We start from the raw sequence: 21,046 nt of genomic DNA on the forward strand, positions 1-21,046 counted from the left end.
CACTTAGAGCAAATAGCCTTCTGTGGCAATGGCATGGTTATGATTGTCTCTGACATGGTGTAGAGCTACCAATGCATCTGCTTGCAGGGTGTGTGACTCTTCCATTGAAAAGAGGAATTTAGTCTTGGTCAGTCTCATGCCTGAAGAAAAGGGGATGGATAATCACAAAAGTAAAAAATTTCTAAATACTCATGGCTTGATTCAGTAGGTTGGGCTCTGCACAGCTTGATTCAATAAGCTGAATTTTGGCAAGAATATTTTTTCGGTGTTATTGGATCATCTTGCTGCATATGGCAATGTGTCCCACTATGACTTGGTGCAGGTAAAGTTACTGCATAAACAAATGGACTTTTGGTGTTGTGTGCCATGGCCTGGCAAGTTCTGTGCTGTATTTGGGATTCTCTTCTGCTATCAGCAGAGACAATCTGTTTTAAAATCCTATTCAGTCAACATTTCTCCTACGCAGCAAGCCTTCTATTAGTGAACTTTGATCTGTTTTATGATATGCCAAAGTCCTGGAGGCAATATTGATTTAAACAGAAGGTTCTTTGAGACTAGTATTACTCTCTTAATACTATAGGCTGACTTTTCAAATCTTCTAATACTGCTTTTTGTTATTTGTTTTTAGAATGCATGTCAGACCATCTTAAAAAGACTTGATCCAATCAAACAGTCTAATCCGAAAGGATCCTGGGAAGATTGGGTAAGCTGTCTGTATATGTCATGAGACAGGTGGGCATTGTCACAGATTGTTTGCATTGGCAAACCCTGTTTATAAGTTATCTTCCAGGTCTGCATCTCACTAGCAAAGATTTGAGAAAGGACAGCAAAGCAGAAACCTGGCAAGGGAAGTAACCAAAGCCGGCAAGGGTTCATTCCCAAAACATCAGTTGTGACTTTAATATGGAGATTTCCCCAGATCCTGGGGCCTGCCTATGACAAACTTTACCAAATAAGTTTTGAGCGGTTACATATATCTATGTAGTCAAGCTCCAGTCCCAGACAGAAAGAAACCTAATTTGTAATGAAGGGATTCTGTGACAAAGATGACTTTGCTGAATTACCAGCCACCTCCTATAGTGCTTCTTGGCTGTGATTTAGATCATTATAAATAACCTATAAAATATACCTATAAAACCTATAAATAACTTATAACCTAAATAACTCTATAACCTCAATAATAAGAGATTGGTGTGCTGTAACACTCTAAAACTATTTTCAATTGTGAACTTTAAAGTTTTTTTGTTTTTTTTTTTAATTTCAATAGAAGCTCCTCTTCAAAGGAGGAGCTTCGATTTTGTAATTTGGATGTCAGGACAGGATTTCTCCTGGCCTCAGTGAAGTCAAGGAGACTGATAGCTTAACCTTTGTCTCTGAGCTTGAAAGACTAATCTTGCTGAGAGACAAATAAAAGAGTAAGTCTTACACCTCTACCACTATACCTTGGTAGCTGCTGACAAGGCTATCTGGGGAAGCAAGATGATGTTTCCCTTGGCAGTGTTGGTGCTGGGTAGTGTCACAGCTGTCTGTCATTGGACACCTGTTCATGCTCTCCTTGAAATGTATTTGGGAATAATGTATTTGGGGTAGCTGTTTTTCCAGGCACTGGTTGGACAATGATTGTTTTCAATTTCTTATTCACTTTGGCAGATTAAAACCGCCTATCAGAACTGTGTTAGCCTGTCAGCCACGGGGTTTTATAGGTGAGTGAATATTCACACTACAGAGGCACAGTTCTTAGTTGCATCCAAGGAGATTCTGGGAGGATTTACAGCCCTAATCCCCCTGTCACTGCTCTAACCCAGGGCTGTATGCCCTTTGCTGCCTAGAATCATTGCAAATGACCTCCAAGAAATGTTCAACTACATTCAAAAAGAAAAGGATTTGCTACTGGATTTATGGCAATGAGTCCATAATACTCACCATAAGATCTGAGATTCACTGGAAAATAGCTAAAATAGTTTCAATAAGGTTTGGGAATACAGGGTAGCTTTAGGAGATTTCTATTTATAGTTGTTTATGCTTTTCATTTCTGCAAGAGTTTGATGGAGGAGGTAAAACACAAGTGAATAAAGATTTTAAGGTGTGGAATGAAATGTGATTTTATTTTTCTTTGTGTCAAGAATTCCTGATCTTGGCTACGATTTTGAAAAGAATGAAGGGAAGCCATTCTGCTACTTCAGTTACGGCGTTGCTTGCTCCGAGGTTGAAATAGATTGCCTGACAGGTGACCACAAGGTGAGGGGATCATCAGTGAAATAGCCTAATAGCCTTTTTTTGTTTAGTTATAAGAAACGTTCACAGGGAGTTAGAACAAATAGTGGGTGTCAGCCTGTTCCTAGCTCAGTCATTGGTCCAGTGTGACCTTCACTGAATTTCTTAACTCCTGTGTTCCACAGTGCAACAGTCCATAAAGTATAATAAATTGAGAATTATCTGTCCTGCGGGGATATTAGGAGGCTTAATGAATGATTGCAAAAGTTATTGGATTTGCTTATGTAAGAGATATCAGCACTGTGTTAGCACAAAGGAACAGCAACATACCAGAACTGAGTTAATCATTAAAACTAACACTGGAATCTTTTAAGGGTGAAAGAGGGAGAACCGTGCTCACGAGAAAGGGGGGGCGGGGGGGGAGAGAGAGGGAGAGAAGACGATTCATTAGCATTTGGCCTAATTGGCTATGCTTAGGTACAGAGCACTGACACTGGCAGTTTTGATTAATGCAGATTGGGTCTGATGGATCTCCAGGGAAAACTTCAGTGAGTTCCTTTGTTTTACTTTAGAGATGAACTCCCTTTAAAAGATAGTATGAAGAATTGAGCTTGACATAGATTGTTGACCAGTGGCCAAGTATGGATAATGGTGGATATATTGTGCCTCCTCATATAAAACCATTGTGTACAAGTTTCAATGTCTGTGCTGATTTATTCTTTATTTCTGTCTTTTAGAACATTCGCACAGACATTGTAATGGATGTTGGCACCAGTCTCAACCCAGCCATAGATATAGGACAGGTAAGTGAAATAGTGTCACTAATTTCACCATGTTAGTGTGATCACATTACCCTCAGGCTTTTCTAGATGAACCATTATCCCACTCCAGCTTGTACATTTACAAACAGAATATTTTAAACTTAAATTGGCTATCCAGAGATGCATTTTAAGAACGTTATGAAAGTTTGACCCACAGTTAACTATGCAATAGGCACAACATTTTGTAGGGAAATACCTTTTTATTAGTAGTAGTATTGGGCAGATATAAAGACTACAGGGTATTCTCCAGTTACTACTACACCAGTGCTTTTCAATGTATACCTCACTGAGGAAATTAATCCAGAGAATATTAATACAATGGAATAACCTCATCCCAGGACCAACTTCTGCTATGTGGCGTGTCTAGGCTAAATCCCACGCCCTGTTTCTATACTCCTATTTGTCATTGTCAATTCCCATTTAATTCTGTGAATAAAGAGTTGGGGCAGTTAATTCTGTTCTCCAGCTACTGCTGTGCAGGGATCTCAATAGGAAGTTGGACTAGTTACTTAGCTTGCAAATTTTCAGGCAGGTACAAATGTACTTCTGTATTTTGTGCAGTAATAATCACAATGAAACTACCCAGCAAATAAAGGTAATAAAAATAAGGTAGTTTGGTACACCGAGAGATGTATCACTAGACATTTGCACCTGTTTACCTAGGCAATGCTGCCTTGCTAACTCTAGGTGTCAGTATAGTGCAACTCCAGTGCTGCTGCTGCAGGATTTATTTCCAGAACATAAGGTGCATTGAAAACAGCATGTTTTCAGAAAGAGGCTTTTTTTTTTTTTTTTTTTTTTGGAAGTGGCCAAGGGGCAAGGGGTCCTTTCTGTCTTCTCAGCATGTTAAATAGGGGCTGGGAATAAAGATACAGGCTGTATGGAACCTGTCAAAGGTGGCAGTTTCCTGTGTCCTTCCATGTATCACCCCAGAGAATCTTGGAGGCAAAAGGAGTTGTATGGCTGCAGGATTGCAAGCACATGGAGCTGGGTTAAGGAATGTTTGTGCTGCATCTTTAGAGTAGTCTGTTTGTCAGATCTCTCAGTGGACATAGAGAGCAGTTTCCTCATATAGGGCTGTTTGAGAGTATCCTCCTCTCATAGCTGCTTCCCTTATTTTTTTCTTTTTCTCCTAAAATTTAGAGTAGAAAAGTTATGCAAAGAAGCCTTTAATAGTTGAATGGATATGGGAGTGTTATTGCATGGGTCTGTGCTGTTAACCTGAGAATATGCAGTACTCAGGAAAGCATTCATACTGAAATAGCAAACATAAAATAGTTTGTTTTCAGATAAGTTTTCTTCAGTCCTTTTGATCTTCTTTGAATTATCAGCAAGTACAATTCATTCAGTGCTTATCTGCCTGTGAAGGAATCAATATTCTGCTATTGATTTTTTTTTTCCCTTATTTCATCAAAAATATCCTGTCCTGCATTTACAGTATATGTGCTTGCTGTATAGATAGATTGCTTCATCTGCCAGGAAAATGTAGTCATATCTATATTGGGAACACAGAAGTTGCATAAAGGTGCTAAACTACTCAGCAGAAGGGACGAGGGTTTAGAGACAAAAAAGTAGGTATTTAGCTAGGAATGGAGAGCTGAAAACTCTGGCTGAAATTGTCACTGTTTGTTCAACAACAATGAAAAAAGAATGTAACCTTGTTTGGATGTTTTCATAGATAGAAGGAGCGTTTGTCCAAGGACTTGGGCTCTTCACCATGGAGGAGTTGCGCTATTCACCAGAAGGGAACTTGTACACTCGAGGGCCTGGGATGTACAAAATCCCTGCATTTGGAGACATCCCAACAGAATTCTACGTCTCTCTTCTCCGTGACTGTCCGAACAGCAAGGCAGTTTATTCATCCAAGGTACACTTGCAAGATCTTGCAGGCCTCTTACTGCTTCTGTAAATGTGTGGTAAAGTAATGATGCATGTGTCAGAATAGTTGATTTTGTTATGCTGGCTTTACGCTCGGGTCAGGATGCTTTTCTATTCCTTACCAGAAACATGTACACTACCCTTCATTGTAAAGAGGACCGGAAGTAGACTGCACATTGCATCCCTGATTGTCCAGTAGAAAGAACTGAAACAACCTTGCTGTGCTAGAAGCTGTCCTCTTACAGAGGCTGCAAGCCTTCCACTGCATGCTAACACCCTTGCTGTCATCTCCAAAAGCCCTGATTACCTTTCCCTGGCAGCAGAACCACCACTGTGAATGACATTACCAGTAGTACCATTTCCCCAGATCTGATGTACCGAGATCTTGTGTCTGAATTTTCACGTCTTGCTTCCTTCGCTGTTTCACAGCAATATTTCACCGTTAAAGCTTCATAATAACGAATCCACATCTTCTTCAGCTGTTTCCATTGCAATCAATGCCGGTGCCTGCAGCTAGTCAGGTCTGCATGTACAGCATGAAGGAGTTTGCTTTCCTTATGGTTCAGCAGAGCATTTAGGAAAGCCACCCAGCATCATTAACTGTCTTGCCAGTTTCCATACCTTGTCTCATTCCCCTCTATCCACACAAACATCTTCATCAAAGAGGAGAACTTGGGTGATAAGCGCTGGTGTAAGAATTGAGAAAAAAGGCGCTTGGCAAGGGTCTCAGCGTGCTGTATTAGACAATACTTGTGTAATCCCTGAGGGTTTGCAAGGACCTCCAGTGATGGGATATCATGCACTCTGCCTAGACAACTCACCACTGCCTAATCTGAATTCCCTTTGCTGAAGTTTTAGTGTCGTCCAAAGGGATGTGGGAAAGGGTTAGTACCTGTTTTCCTTTATAGCAGCCTTGCTATGTTTGAAAGCTTATATTTTGCTACTGAATCTTCTTAAAGTGGACTGGGGATTGTTTTTTAGCGTGATCTTTCCTTACCGATCACACCTGGTAGCCTGGAATCTGTTTTAGTTTGGTGTTTCCTCACTACCCACATCTGGTAGACTGAGGTTCACACCTGAGAGGTGAGTTGCTGTTTTGGCTTGGCCTTTCCTTGTTGATCACATCTGGAAGACTGAGAAGTTACAAAGAAGGAATGAGGAATGAGAACAATTGATTGTCGTCTAGGGCCTGCTCATCTTTCTGTTAGCCCCATTAGTCTCTCTAGAATCAGGACTGCTTTGGGCTGGAGCCTCAATCTTGCTTGTGCTCTGTCTAGGCTGTGGGAGAGCCGCCTCTGTTCCTGTCTGCCTCAGTGTTTTATGCCATTAAAGATGCCATCTACTCAGCAAGGAAGGACTCTGGCCTGACTGAACCATTCAGACTGGACAGCCCTGCCACCCCAGAGAGGATCCGCAATGCTTGTGTGGACATCTTCACGAAAATGGTAAAAGCTTTTGGTTTCATAGTCTGCTCCCTGACCAGCTTGTTCTGTGTGTGCTAGTCACCGTGGCTCAGGTCCAGGATTAGGCCAGTATGGGGAAGCTATGGCCCTACTTAAGCATCTGGTTTTTATTTCCTGAGCATTATCTTTTACTTAACATGCCACCAAATGAGAGACAAATCCACTGACCAACACTGTTTGGGCTGCCATTGCAGAAAGGGCTGTCATAGTATTTCTGAAGTTGCAGTTCATCCTCTTAAGTGCAGTCCGCAGAAGGCACTGACCTGCCCTGATGCTCCTGACCCTCATCTCTTAGGGGATCACAACTGTTAACACACTGCAGGTCTACTGTGTGATTTATTGGCCTCGCTCCAATAGGGAGAGAAAAGAAGTGTTACTGGAAATGCTCACTTCTGCTGGATGTTATTACCTTGGGAGTCTCCTTAGAGGGTGTGGGCTTCACCTGAAGGAATGCAAGATTTAACACTGTCACCATCTCCTCATGGGTTTCTTCTCTGTCATAGTGTTGTGACAGTGCTGCGTAGGATTATGTCCCTGCACAAAGTCCTTCTCATTCCTTTGTGACTCCAAAAACCTCACTGTCTGTTCACATGGGCATCCACCAGGCTTTTGTCAGCTTGAACCCTAGTGTTGTTAACAGCAAAACCTGGATACCTTAGTTCTCCTCACCAAACACCTGCAGCACTGTCTGAGTTATATATTCTCAAATAACTTTGAGAATGAGGCCTTCAGCTAGAGCCAGGCACAGCCTGTAACAGAAGTGCCACGAGACAGACGTCTCTGTGTTTCAAAACACCAGTATATGAGCTCAGATCTTCAGTGGTATGAAGTCACTTACCTCAAAGGGAGCATGGTGGGGCACACTGACCCAGATCAGAACCTTCATTTGTTGTTGCTGTTGCTTACTGTATTTTTTTTCTTCTCTTCACAGTGTCCTTCTGCTGAGCCAGGGACCTTTAAGCCATGGTCTGTGCGTGTGTAAATGGAGAGTTTGAGGAGCAAACTTTCCTCACGAAACTGCCTTGTGGTCCCTCCGTTGTAAACCCAGTAGGACTATAATGAAAAAAAAAAAGAATCTGTGTCCATGTGGCTCATCTACTGTGATTCATAGAGCTTTCACATTTAATTGTTCAATCATTGTTTCCTCTAGGAGAGAGAATTGCTGCCAGGTTATAGCTGTGATTTTATTTTTTTTTTTACTGTGGGGAAAATAATGCACCTTCTGCTGTAATGCCAAGAAGGACTTAAATGCATCGAAGCCAGAAAAACAGTCCTCTTGTGGACATGTGGAAAGGCATTAAGGGGAACTGAGGGCTGGACCCTATTGTGTTGCCTCAGCACACACAGCTAGCTATATATTAGAGGAAGATGAGGAGGAATTTTGACATTAGCTAACTGTGGTGAAGGTCTTACATGTATAACGGCCATGGTTCAGAGGGCAACCCTGAAATGTGACCGACAGCTGATTTATTCTGTTATATGAGGATTGCTTTGTCTACAGCAGGTCTTTAATGATTTTTTGGTTCATGTGCTGCCTTCTCCAGTTAAAGACAAAAACTAGAGATACCAAGGCTTCCAGCAAGATGCTGATTCATTCACATGTTCAGCCTTTTTCCTCCACATCTTTCCCTCATCCTTTTAAATAGCAGAGGAAAGGACCTTGGAGTAACAAGAAGTTACTGATCATTGTTCCCAAGGCAATTTATACCAGCCTGGGTGAGGGAACAGGACAAGAACGGACGAAGCTGGAGGATTAGTTGGCTCTGTGTGTCCTCTAGGAACAAATTCCTTGCTTTTGTGCTATGGTCTTGCTGCCTTTTCAAGACAACTCTTAGTTTTGCTGAATGTAATGGAATTGGGTGTTTTGCTACATGGTTTGCTTGTCCAAAAAATGTGCTAATGATGTGATCACCTCTTGTCTTTTGAGTTCAGTGCCTTTTTAATGTTGGATTAAAGCCTGGGCATCCCTCTTCACAGGTTTTGTTACTGTCAGTAACACGGTGACATCACATTTTTTCTAGATGATGCCAGCCATGTACTGTAACTGCTCATCACATGCAAACTTTTTCTATTTCTCTGGCCCACAGCTCTATGAAAATGTCCTTTTTTTATTCTAGCACTCCTAGGGACAACAAAAATATGAGGCAAGAGGATATAACTTCATTGTCTAAAAGTAAATTTTGCTTACATACATCCTGCTTAAAATTGGCTGCCATCTTAGGACTTAACAATGTATGCAGAGTTTGAAATATTTTTTGAAGCACTCCAGGGCGTACAGTTTGGAAATATTTAGATGTAATTCTCAGCTTGAAATATTATATTTCTACCATCTGGAAAAAGAGCATTTTTATATTCAAGTTGCAGGAAGTATTTTGTGCCTGCTGGACTTGGTATTTAATTATTTTATTAATTAAAATAGATTATGGTTGTTTCTCTACTGATGAGGTAGTGGGTGAGAACACATTCTTTTTTTCTTCTGAAAGCTGGCAATATGTTAAAAAAAAAAAAAAACTGAAAATTGTTAGGGAAGGAAAAAAAAGTAGTCATTTGTGTGCCAGAACAGCTAGCTATTGGAGTCTGCGTATTCATTGTCTTTGTCCAGGAAGGGATGCAAAATACAAAGTCTGTGAGGTAGATAGGCATCAGCACTGTCTCTGCGTTGTTCCACCTCACGAGATTGTTGGATGCACTCATTCTACCCAGGCCAAAAAGAAACAAAAAGGGAATGTAAAGTGTGTTAATGCAGAACATGGCATTAGAGTTAGAGGCAAAGAGTGTGACACCAGTGAGCTTCCAGCATCATTTAAGTGTTCACAAAGAGTCATTGACAGGGAGCACATCCCATGTGACGGGATGTCGCCCAGCAGGATGAATGTGCTGTTTATCTGCGGTGGTTCTGGCAGCACCTTTTTCATGATTTCAAAACGGGTTTGTGGTATCTCATAGCCACACTGACTGCCTACTCAGCTGATTTTTTTTATAAGATTTATCTAGTTTTGCTTTTGTTATTAATTTTCTGCATTAATCTTATGTGTATTTGCCAAGTTATGTATATATGCAGTGGTCAAAGCAAGCTAGTTCAGTGCAGGCCTTAGCCTGTGGAGCCACTTCTGCTGCAGTATCTGTGATCCACAGTTTCAGGTACCAGTCTTGGCTCTCAGGCCCACCTGATCTTTGGGCCCGCTTATTTTACCTTCCGCAGCCGCTGGGTGGCAGGAGGAGGAAACATCTTCCTTTTTGAAGACACTGGAATTGAAAGGAGATGATATCAGACACCAGGGTCGGGGAGTGATATAAAATCAAGGTTACAAAATAATCTACAGAAACTGGTTTTGAGGGTGTAGGCATAAGGTATGGTTGGAGACCAATGGAAATTTATGGAGATCAGTGTAACACCTGGGTGGGCTATGTGAACATTGGGGACCCTAAAGAATGTGAAGCTGAGATTTTCATTTAATTTTTCTGATAGTGTCTTAACATTTCATACATTGCTTTCCCATGGAACTAAGTGTCAGATAACCCTAGGGAAGGACTGGATCCCTTTGTGTAGGGCTGCAAGGAAGAGATAATACTGACAAAGAATAGTCCAACTTAAAATGTGGTCTGTGCTACTAAGTGGAGAACAACTCTCCTATTTTTAGTGCACATTATTGTCCTCTGATAGATGCTCTGTCGGATCTCTTGATGCACATCTCTCTGCTAGGATTTCAGCTTGCAATTGCTGAAGGGAAATCTACTTCCAAGAGAAGGGAAATCTACTTCCAAGATAAAATGTTTCTTTCCTAGTACTTTTCAGTGAAAAACAGTATGGATGCATGACTAATGTTACGTATAATCTGGAAATCTGCCCTGCTTCTCTCCTTCCAGAACTGTATCCTCGGGAGATGAACTACACCATCTTGTTAGACTGTAAATTGTAACGTACAATAACAACATTTAAGTAATCATTGCAGTAGCTTGATAGTTTGTGGAAGGGCTGACGGAGGTCATCTGATCTGATGTCTTAAATAACATTAATTGCATGTCCCACTAAGAGAGATGGAAGCTGATCTTCAGTAATTAAGCGCAATTATAATTGACAGCTTTCACTATCATTCTTCAATGAACATAGTCAAATTGGTATCTCTGTCACATGAATGTGTGTGGAATTTTCTGTGAATGTCACATCATTGCAAAATAAAACTAAAAAATATTCTGGAAATCAGTATGCTACAGTAAAAGTCCGTCACAATTTGAAAACAGGACAACTTCATCTCACCCTTTATTTTTAACAAGGATTGACCCTTCCCAGAGGCTGCAAGACAGGTCAGCTCCATGGCTGACAGGTGGGGGGGGGGGTTGCTCCAGGTTGCTGAGCAGTACGGTGCTGGAGTGCCTCTCTCTGGGCCATGCTGGCAGTCAAGTCCAAAAGAAAGTAGAGTCCATGGCTTCTCCACCAGGAAAATCTTACAGTAGCCACATCCCATTTTTACAGGAGAATAGTGATGCATCCTGATGCTTCTTGCCACCTCCACTGGGCCCATCAGCTGCTGAGAAAAGGTGGCAGGCACTGCACAACATCAGCAGTGGAGAGACTGCCTGCACCATAGGCCGTCTGCACAGTGTGACTGGTATCTGGTCTAGATTGCCGTATTCTTAAATCGAGCTACTGAGTGCTGGCAAAAACTAAGCTTGGCCCATTTAAAACAGCCCTGTAAAGGGGAACCTGGTGTTACTCCAAGCTTGTTAGTGGAGCAAGCATCATGTTACATTTCCAGGGCTCTTTTAAGCCTGAACATGCTGGAACAGTCCACACAGAACAATTATGAGCAAATGACAGGCCAAACCTGGACTTCCCAGAGCATGGAAGGGTTGGGAACATCACCAGTGGTTCCCCAGTAGGGTCTGCCACCCTGTGTCATCTCACCTGCATTTGTAGACAGACACCAAGTAACGTGCATCTTTAGGTAGGTCTTTCATCTGTGTGGGCAGGTTTCTCACGAAGAAGCCATTCCCAAAGCTCTTGGCCCAAAAGGAAAGGGGAGCGCAGAATACGAAGAAGTCTATTCAGAGCTTGTGAGGATCATGCTGTAGTTTGCAGTGGGTCCGTTCCAACCTGCCTCAAAATGCTAGGTTTGCTGAAAGCTACTCAACCCATCACCATTAATATGCAGTTTTCTAAGCTCCAGTGCCATCACAATGCAAAGCTATGTGTTTCTCAAGCACCTAGTCCTGTATTTTGTTACACAATTCAATAACGTAAAGAGCCTTGGCACCTCGTCCCTGGCAGTGGTCTATCTCAGCTCCCTGCCCTGTCATCTGGAGAAGTAACACACTAAAGTGCACAACATGCAGCTGTGGAGAAAGGGTTCATCCGTGACCCAGCTGATATCTTGAAGCATTTGAATTTGTATTGTCTTTGTAACAGTCCCTCTAAATGGAGTTGTTTCTACCAGGACTCTAGGGTGCTGAGAAGGCCTGACAGCAAACTCTGAGAAAACCGGAAAGTAATAAGGTCCCAGTAGTAAAGATGAGACAGCTGTTTCTTCTGTTGAAGGGACAGCTGCTCACTGAACAGCTGCTCTGACAGCCAGCTGTATTATCTCGCTGAGGCGAACAGACTCACTGAGGCGATCAGCTCTGTTCGGGTGCATTCACAAAGTCACAGAATGGCTGAGGTTAGAAGGGACCTCTGAAGATCATCTAGTCTAACACCCCCACACCGAGCAGGATCACATAGTGCACGTTACACCGGATGGCATCTAGGTGGGTTTTTGAATGTCTCCAGAGAAGGAGACTCCACAACCTCTCTGGGCAACCTGTCCCAGTGCTCTGTCACCCTCACAGTAAAGAAGTGCCTTCATATTCAGCTGGAACTTCCTGTGCTTCAGTTCGTGCCCCTTGCCTCTCATCCTCTTGCTGGGCACAACTGAAAAGAGACTGGCTCCATGCTCTTGACACCCTCCCCTCAGGTATTTATACACATTCACAAGGTCTCCTCTCAGTCTTCTCTTTTCCAAGCTGAACAGGCCCTATACTCAGCCTGTCCTCATAAAACAGGTGTTCCAATTCTCTGATCATAGCCCTCCTCTGGACTCACTCCAGTAGTTTGGTGCCCCAGGGTGTGTCGGGGTGCTTCCACAGAACACATCTGCACTGCTGCCAATGGGCTTAGCGAGTGACTGTAAAATGGCGGCTATGCCCCACATAAATAACCTGCTGCTGCTGCCTCATCAGCTACCTTCGCCAGGGCTGCTGGGTCCTGGTGACTCGATCAGCTACCTTGAGTGGCCTTGATGCAGGAAACCCTCTGCACGCCATGAAACCCCCCTACACTGGATAACATGTCTGCACCGGAGTTGGTCACCTCGGCGAGTGCCTTTAAAATGGCAGCTCCTTGCTCTTTTTTGTGGAACTGGTTCTTAAACAAGTGGTTTGCTGGTCTACAATTTTGCAGTTGCCCTTTCCTGGGTCTTGACCATTACATTGTTGTTGTTGACACACTCTCCTTTTTTCGAGCCCCAGAGCATATCTGTTGTGTAGGGGCACTTCAGGGGCAAGGGGGAAGATTCCTCACTCTGCTCTGAGCAGAGACAAGGGTCCTGCCTCCCTTGTCTTGCAAGTCTGTCAGTTCTGCCAGTTTCAGGTTGGGAGCCATTTTACCACCCCCTTGTGAGGACTTAAGACATGGTTGTTGCTCAGCACATGATACCACGCATTGGTGTCTCTCTCTCGGATTCCTGGATGTATTGCAGGCTGCCGAGCTCCTCTCGCAACCTAGCGACTTGCTCAGAGAGTGCGTCAGTCTGGTCATACTTGCACCCACGACACCCAACTCTGCCTTCAGGCCCTAGGAGGACCTACAAATACTGCAGTTCCCTGCAGTGGGTGGTCTGGGTAGCTCTTTCAGTCCTTGGGAAGCCTGTGCGGGTAGAGGCGTCTCGGAGTGTGTGGGGGGGGGGGGTGTCATGGCCCCTCCGTCGGGGTTTCAGTCTCAGCCCGGCAGGTGCGGCGTGCCGAGACCGTTTTTGCTTCACTGGAAAGCCGCTTCGTGGTGCTCTGCTCCCAGAAGAGGCGGAAGGCATCGCCCCATCGCCTGACGGACCCGCCGCGCTCCCCAGGGGCCGCCTTTGTACGGCGGCGGGGGGGGGGGGGGGGGGTCGCTCCCGGCGCCGCCCGCGCCTCGTCAGGGCGGATCTGCCCCGGAGCGGGTCGCATCGGCGTAAGGAAGAAATTCTTCACTCTGAGGTACTGGGAGTCTCCCATTTTCTTTCTCCTCCGGCTCCTCCAGAAGCTGCTGCCAGCCCTCCGCCCCTGTTGGTGGCACCTGGCAGGTGAGGAAGTTCAGCTTGGTGCTCACCCTCACCCCTGAGAGCAGAAGCGCCTGCGCCTCCCCACTTGTTAGAAGCACGGCAGCTCTGCTTGACTCACTGCAGAAAGCGCTCGCTCTCTATTTCCTGAGGTGCTGCATGTGAAGGAAGGTGTCCAGCATCAAAGTGAAACACATCTCACTGTGCCTTGGAGGCCAGGTCACCTGGAGAACGCTGTCTGAACGTGGGAGGTGAGGGAAGCCTGTAGTGGACCACTGCCCCAAGCCAGCACCCCAGCACAGGGTGCTGTGGCAGGCTCTTTTCCGATTATACCAGTTTCATGGGGTTATAAAGGAGTGTTCCTGTCAGTGAGCTCTCTGGGCTGCCTCCCTGTGACTGTTAGAGCTCATGGATGCCCAGACCCTGCTTTCCCTAATTGTGGCATTCGAACACAGATCCTGACTATAGCTGTGTGCTGTGGATCCAGTTCTCTGCTAAATCAGTATTTCTGTTTTTAACTTTTCACTTGCTACTGAGCTTAACTGAGGTGAACTTGCAAAGGGGAAATAGAGTCAGAAATATTTTGAGACCAAGCAGTGGTAAATTGGTTTGTAAATACAAATACACAACTCCCTGCAAACAACAGCCTTTGGATCTGTTAATTGTTTAACATCAGACATTAAAATATGACGATAATTATATGCCAAAAAAAGGAATTATTCTCCACAGCTAGGGGTGATACAGGAATCCAAATTACATGGTTTCTTGCATCACTTGGCCTTGGGGGGATCATTAGTTTGATCATTTCTTGTGGGTCCTTGGGAAGTTAAATATTTTTCACTGATTCAGGGATGCTTCCACACAGGGAGATGAGCCGTTTTCAAAATTAGGAAGAAGGGGCACTGGGAATGCAGGAGAAGAATGCAGCAGTGACTGCAGCTATCCCGAGGTCATCTCGAATACACCCAACCTCAGACCAACAACATCTGCAAAATACAGGTAGGCCTTGCCCCGTATTCTCAGGGACTGGAGGGAGCAGGCATTTTTCAGGCAGCAGATGCACAGGTTTACTTAGCCCTGGCCCCCCCCAGCTCGCTGGTCCTCCCATCTCCCTGCACTGAAGCTTTCTAGTGTTACCTCTTGGAGTTTGACACCTGATTCCCCACCACACCTGAGAATAAAGGACCATACCAGGGACATGAAGCTGCAAGGCTCCACACCAAGAGCTTTTTCTGCAGTGTGGAGCAGTTTAGCCTTGCTGTTTTTGCTGGGGTGTTACCTCCTTGGCCAGGGACCAGGCTCTGGGGAAGCAGCCTTCAGGTTGTGAGGGTGGGAATGCTCAGGGTGACTGAAATGATGATTCAGGGAATGAAGCACATTGCAGCACTGTTCTGTGAGCCGAACTCTGTACCAGTGAACAGGTGTAGACCTGGAAGATGGGTGTCAGGAACTCTCTGTGTTGATTTAAGACAAAACACACCCAGAGGTGTGTGTAAAAGCACACTGCTATGGGGCAGAGAGAAGAAAGGAATCTCTTCGTTCTCTGTCTAACTTGTACCTGCCATTTAAATGATTAAAACAGTGATTTTTTAAATTATTTTTGATTTGTTTGGTGCTGGAAACCTTTCTCAAATGTTTGTTGACACTCTTCAAATTTAAACTTATTGCTAGGCTTTCCTCACTCTTCTACCATGGACCTCTTAGAAATGGCCAACAGATTGCAATCTGAAAGGCTTCCTGCTCCGTCTTGTAGAGGGACAGCACCGTTTTTCGGCTAGAGTTTGAGCCAGACAGGAAAATGCACTTGCATCCCACTATTTAACATGACGATACAGTGGAATTAAGGAATTTATTTGAAGCTTCACCTCTGAGTCTTTATTTAGGAAAACTCTTACTGCCATGACTGTGAGAAAAAGTGATTCTTTAAACCAGTAAAAAAAAAAAAAAAAAAAAAAAAGATTCTTTAAACCAGTAAAAGGATAACATAATTAAGTTTATCCAGATTTAGCCCCACTGATGACTCAAACTGGGTTGCTTAGGTTTTTCTTTTTTTTTTCTTTTTTCTCATAGGATGCAAATGGTTTGGAGATATTCTTCTATGTCAATAAGCATTCTTGTCTTGAGCGTTTTCACATTCCTCCTACACTTCAAAATTTTGCAGAGCATTGTTTTGTGTGACCATGACCTGACCAAAGCACTGTGCCGATCCACCTCCATTGTTCCTCCATGTGCCAGCCTTTGTGGTGCGCGTGTGTGAGCAGAGGAAGGCAGATCCTGCTGCCTGCTTGTGGGAAAGTGTTCTTTTCTAAGTGATGGTAAACACTGCCTAATTCAGCAAGAGATATTTTTACACTGGAAGTAAAGGAAAGGCAAGATAGGAAGCTTTCTTTTCTCCCGTTTTTTGTTTGGAAGGCTACCGTTTGGAAACTAAGAGAGGACATCTAAGCTGGACCAGTCACTCTAGAAATGTGGGGGCAGCCAGGGGAGGAACAAGTTGCCCTGCTCCTAGAGCAGACAGTTGTGGGGTGAGCGGATCTTCCCAGTGCACCAGGTCCACATTCATCTTTTCCAGCACTCACATCCAGTGCTGCTACTCAAACACCAGTGCTAGGTTGGTTGGTGGTGGGTTAGGGAGGTGGAGGTTTAGGTTGGAAGCAGCATACTGGGTTTAGGCAGGTAATGCTAGCAGGAGACAGCCACCATCCTGTGCAGCAGCAGCATCCTGGGACTGGTCAGTGCTGGATCAGAAAGGGAAGGGAAGGAAAGGAAAGGAAAAAGTTCACATCGCGTCCAAGGAGTGGAGCAGGTAGGACAATGTTCAGAGGGGTTGTAGAACTCCAGCGCTTCCTGTTTTCCTGTGGGCAGGAGCTGTGATTGTCACATTATTCAGCTTCTCATCCTGGGAGGAAGACAGTATCAGGCTGTGCCGGGGCAGCAGGATGTTTATGTGACAGACTGAGTCAAGGTACTGCTTTTAATACTCTCCAGAGCAGAGTCATTGGGGGAAATGTACATTTTAGATTATATTTGTGTTTTTTTTTTTTTTAAAGGGAGTCATAAACATCCAAAGTGCTTTGCAACCACCATGCAGGCTGCACAGCTAGCTGCCAGCACCGAGTGCCGTTCTTTTTAAAGCCATTACACAAGAATTGTACAAGGTGCCATCAAGTATTGTAATTTACTGAGGATTCGTATGATTAGTGAAGTTCAGTTAAGCTTTGCTTAATTACTACATCAGCTGTTAAACTGATCATTGTCTGCATCCATACAAGCACCACACCGTAGTAAGGAGGGGACTGAGATGTGACTGGGGTCCCTGCAGGCCCAGCCATCACAGGTCTTCATCCCGTGCCTCACCACACCCTGTTTGGCTTTTAAAACACCGTAGCATGTAGGGGGCTGAAAGAAACCAGAAGCGTGTGCAGACAAACAGACAAGGCAGTGCCTATATGTGTGGTAATTTGGAATATCCAGCCCTTCACATTTTCTTTCTCATTTATTTTGAATACGAAACAACTGTCACCCTATTGTGTTCCTTAATATCATGTTCTTGAGGGTGGGACTCTCGGCTGGGCATTGCTGTCAGCCCGGCATTTCTCTCCTCATGTCAAAAGTCCTTTCCCTTTGGTGGGACTCACAGCTGGGGTTACAACTGCTGCTCCCCATTCAACGCTTGGGCAGCTCCTGTCGCCCCGACACTGACCTTAGCCAAAATATTGGGTTCAGCTTGTCTGTGACTGCTCTGGACTCGTCCTAATGGACACTGGGATTTATGGGGGGAGCCAGGAGGCTGAGGCTGAAACACCTTGGAGGAGCCTGGCCCTTCTGCATACCTGAGGTGCAGAAACCCTGTGGCCACTGCCGGTGGAGAACCTGCTCCTGCTGGGTGAGTGTGTCCTGAGGGAAAGGCAAGCTGCAAAAGCACTGCCGAGGCTCCTGCAGGACAGGTTCCCCTGGAGGGATGTTTGAACCTCCCAAAACTGGTGTAAGGGCAGCATTCCACTTTGCGGTCCTGCAGGGGGCTGCAGCAAACCCTGGGAAATGGGTGTCATTTTAGCCCAAAGACCTGGACTGCTGAGATGTCTGTCCATTGCTCCTGGCCTTTCCCATGGGAATAATGCCAGGTTGGTTGTTGAATTTTCTTGGTTGCTCATTCAGCATCTTCTCAAATACTCAGAGATCTCTGCTGTTGGGGTGATTTTTAGGGAGAGGCAGTCAGGCAGGCTTAGGCTATCTCCACACCTGGCTTTGCGGGATGTTACTGCTTACAGATGAGTAACATTTCTAGGAACTTGGGAGAGTCTGGTCCTGTGTTAATGTACCAGAAGTGGCAGGGGAAAACAGGTTTAAGATCTGTTTGGTTTACATTTTTTTTTCTCAGACAATAACCCACCAAATATTCCCAGGTCGTTTATATTTAGATAAGGCTATGCAGTGTCCTGTGAAAGGAAAGTGACACATCTACTGCTCCGGGGGCAAGACAGCGTGGGACAAACAGACCTGACTGAAGTGAGGCACAGCGACAATAAATCGATGCCACTGGTGCAGGAGGGTGCATCAGACACACAGTCCCTGTGCGGGGACACCCACCTATCCAGGGCCAGGTCCTGTGGGGTGGAGCCCTCTCCCATCTGACCGTGCAGTGGGATGAAACCTCTGGATACACCCTCCCCTGTATGCTGCCACACTCCTGGAGACCAAGTGCATACTTTAAATGTCTTTGTGGGAGCAGCCCGTTGTTGCTAGGTACAGGCAGGGAAATTATAAAAACAACACCCCTCTTTTTTTTCAATTGCTCATAGGGTAATTGCTGAGATTTTTGCTTGACAAGGGATAGGTTATGAGGCAAGGAAAACCTTCTAATTCTTCTTCTTCTTCTTCTTCCTCTTCCTCTTCTTCTTCTTCTTCTTCTTCTTCTTCTTGTTTTTCTTTTTCTGCTTCTTCTAATTCTGATTCTTCATTTTCGATTGACCGTTGCTCTTGCCTGAAGCCTTGCAGCAGGCTTTGCCACGGGGAGCAAAGATGATGAAGGCGCTGGAGAGGACTGGTGATGGAGGCGTGGTGTTGGGCTCTGCCCCACACGGACTGGCCTCCTGGGGGAACGGCACACATCGCTTGTTTTTGTCCCGAGGGTGGGCAAGCCAGGGGGGAACAGGAGGTGATAGTGGAGCCTCCGTACCAAAACAGCGTTTTTAGCAGCTGGGCAGAATGAGCTTGTCTCACTGCTGGGACTGATTTGGGAGTGCTGCCCCTGCCCTGGACCTTCGAGTTTAAGTGGAGCACTGAAATGCCTCTGAAGACCTGGCCACAGGATTGTTTGAACCCACAGGCTGATATGGTTACTGCAGTACATTCCCACTCCTGTTTTCCCTCTGGGGCAGCCCCTTTGTGGAGAACGATGTGGGTGCCCCATGAAAGCTGCCAGTGCTGGCTGCACCCAAAAATACTCCTGCTCTGAAGGGGCAGAGTTCAGTCCCAGCAGCACAGCCCTGCCTTGGGCAAGGTGAGCAATGTACAGGCACCGCCGGCTGTGGGCACTGCCACGAGAGAAACAGCTGTGACAAACCTTACATTTTGATTTTCATTTGATTAATAAAAGCGATGCAATAGCAACTCTTTGATACATCAGCACCTGGTCCTATTTAAATATTTTAATCTTTGTGGTGGGACAGGTTGCTTTTAGAAAGCAGACTAACACCCGTGCACACACAGCAGCGCTGCATTCTTGCTGGCAATGACTGAGCCTGGGAGCTGGGTTAGCGTACCGGGGCAGACCCGAAAGTCTCTTTTTCAGCATTTTGTGGAGAAGTGACTGGTTTCCATCAGCATGAAATTTCCCGCAGTTACAGGACACTTCCCCATACACTGAAGGGCCAAGCTTTTTCTGAGGTGGTTGATTCACGTGAGAGAATCGGGATTTATTTTTCAAAGGAAAAAAAAAATAAAAAGATGTACTTCTCCTCTTCTCAGGGAAGACTATCAAAATCTTTCTTATGTGCCATTAGGAAAGGCTTTCTGGGAATTGAGCAAACCAAAAGTTTTGTGTGTCTGGTGGAAATAGTGGCGGTAGGGTGTGGGGGGAGTGGGCAGATGTGTTCTCTCTACATAGCACGTGTTGTCAGTGTGTGGGAGAGCAAAACCTCGTGTTGGTCCGATTTTACGGTGCTCCAGGAAAGGCTCAATGCCTGCTGTTGTGCCAAGCTGCAAGCTGAGGTTCCCTGCACACTCTGCAGGGTTTTTATTTTCATTTTCATTTTTATTTATTTATTTTTTTTCAGAGTGTTTCCCAAAGCAGCAGAAGGGGATCTGCCCTGCAGCAAGCTTTATTCACTGCATTGCCATCCACCCCCAGTTATTACCAGTTGCTGATGCAAGGCTCAACGGCAGGTATCCCCACTACACACAGCTCCAGCAGAGCTTAAAATGACCCCACCTCCTCCGGCAGAAGCCCTGAAGCACGTACAGGATGAAGGCCTGATGCTCAGCCAAGCCCTGATGCTCACCATCAGGTGCGGGATGCTTGTGTTTGGGGCTGCAAGCCCTGTCCTCTGCTTCAGCAGCACCCTGGAGTGGCTCCTCCTGCCCCCAAAGTGAGGTGCAGGCAGTGAGGGAGGCAAAAACATGGGGAGCAGGGTGGGGGAGGAATGCATCCGGGGCTGCGGCGGTGGCAGCGGTGTACAGGAGTGTGGGAGCTGGCACAGGGAGTGGAAGGGGTGGGGGGGATGACTCCTCTCCAGCACTTATATTTATCTCCTCGTTAGTGACCCAGCTCAAAGGGCAGGACGCAACTCCAAGCCCGAGAAATTTGTTGTTTTTTTGCAAACACCTACCTGAGAAGGATGCAAAGCTTAACTCCACTACTAAAAATATTCACACAAAACAGATTTTCCAAAGCAGTTATGGAAATGCTAAATTTGGTTGTTGTTTATCTTGGGGTGGGGGAGGGGGGTGGTGGTCACATCTGCTTTATTTTTTTTTCCCCTAAGGCAAAGCAGCAGCAATGTCAATACCGACCACTGCTCATCCTATCCCTTCTGCTGCTGCACTTTGAAGAGCCCATCAATAATCCTGCAGGCACCAGCTTTCCAAGGAGATGGCCCCACAGAAAAACAGGAATCCCTTATCGGATGGCAGGAAATTCTATTTTTACATGGAGTTCAGATTAAAAATAAAAAGGGAAGATACGCACAGGACTTGCGGGCTAAAATTAAACCTTTATATTCTCCCCTGCTGCTCCTGCTGCTCTCCATATGGAGAAAGCAGCGATGTGTGCCAAGAAGGAGGCTGCTGGTGCTGGCTGTGCTTGGTGGGTTTTGCCCTGCTGCAGTTATCATAGCTTAGCAGCAGGCTTTATGAGCGTGGATTAATTAAAGCACCCTGG

General features: G+C 45.3%; 1 protein-coding gene and 1 long non-coding RNA gene across 6 annotated transcripts in view; both read left to right on the plus strand.

Annotated features, from left to right (window-relative positions):
- Positions 1-10,577, plus strand: part of XDH (xanthine dehydrogenase) — a 78,166-nt gene extending 67,589 nt beyond the window's left edge. For all 5 annotated transcript variants that reach the window (XR_014582370.1, XM_083831232.1, XM_083831235.1 and 2 more), the window contains 7 exons: positions 629-703; positions 1,651-1,703; positions 2,124-2,238; positions 2,952-3,017; positions 4,714-4,902; positions 6,191-6,358; positions 7,308-10,577. Coding sequence is in view for 4 of the 5 variants with exons in the window: in XM_083831232.1 (XP_083687358.1) it covers positions 629-703; positions 1,651-1,703; positions 2,124-2,238; positions 2,952-3,017; positions 4,714-4,902; positions 6,191-6,358; positions 7,308-7,358 (717 nt within the window). In the remaining variant the exon portion in view is untranslated. The remainder of the gene's footprint in view (positions 1-628; positions 704-1,650; positions 1,704-2,123; positions 2,239-2,951; positions 3,018-4,713; positions 4,903-6,190; positions 6,359-7,307) is intronic.
- A 2,927-nt stretch (positions 10,578-13,504) lies between these two features.
- LOC310897540 lies at positions 13,505-20,638 on the plus strand. The gene is made up of 3 exons (XR_014582372.1): positions 13,505-13,603; positions 14,531-14,664; positions 19,944-20,638. It is a non-coding gene; the product is annotated as an uncharacterized lncRNA (long non-coding RNA).
- Positions 20,639-21,046: the final 408 nt, after the last annotated feature.

The sequence above is a fragment of the Anser anser genome (assembly GCF_964211835.1).
Source record: "Anser anser genome assembly, chromosome: 3".
Classification (NCBI taxonomy): Eukaryota; Metazoa; Chordata; class Aves; order Anseriformes; family Anatidae; genus Anser; species Anser anser.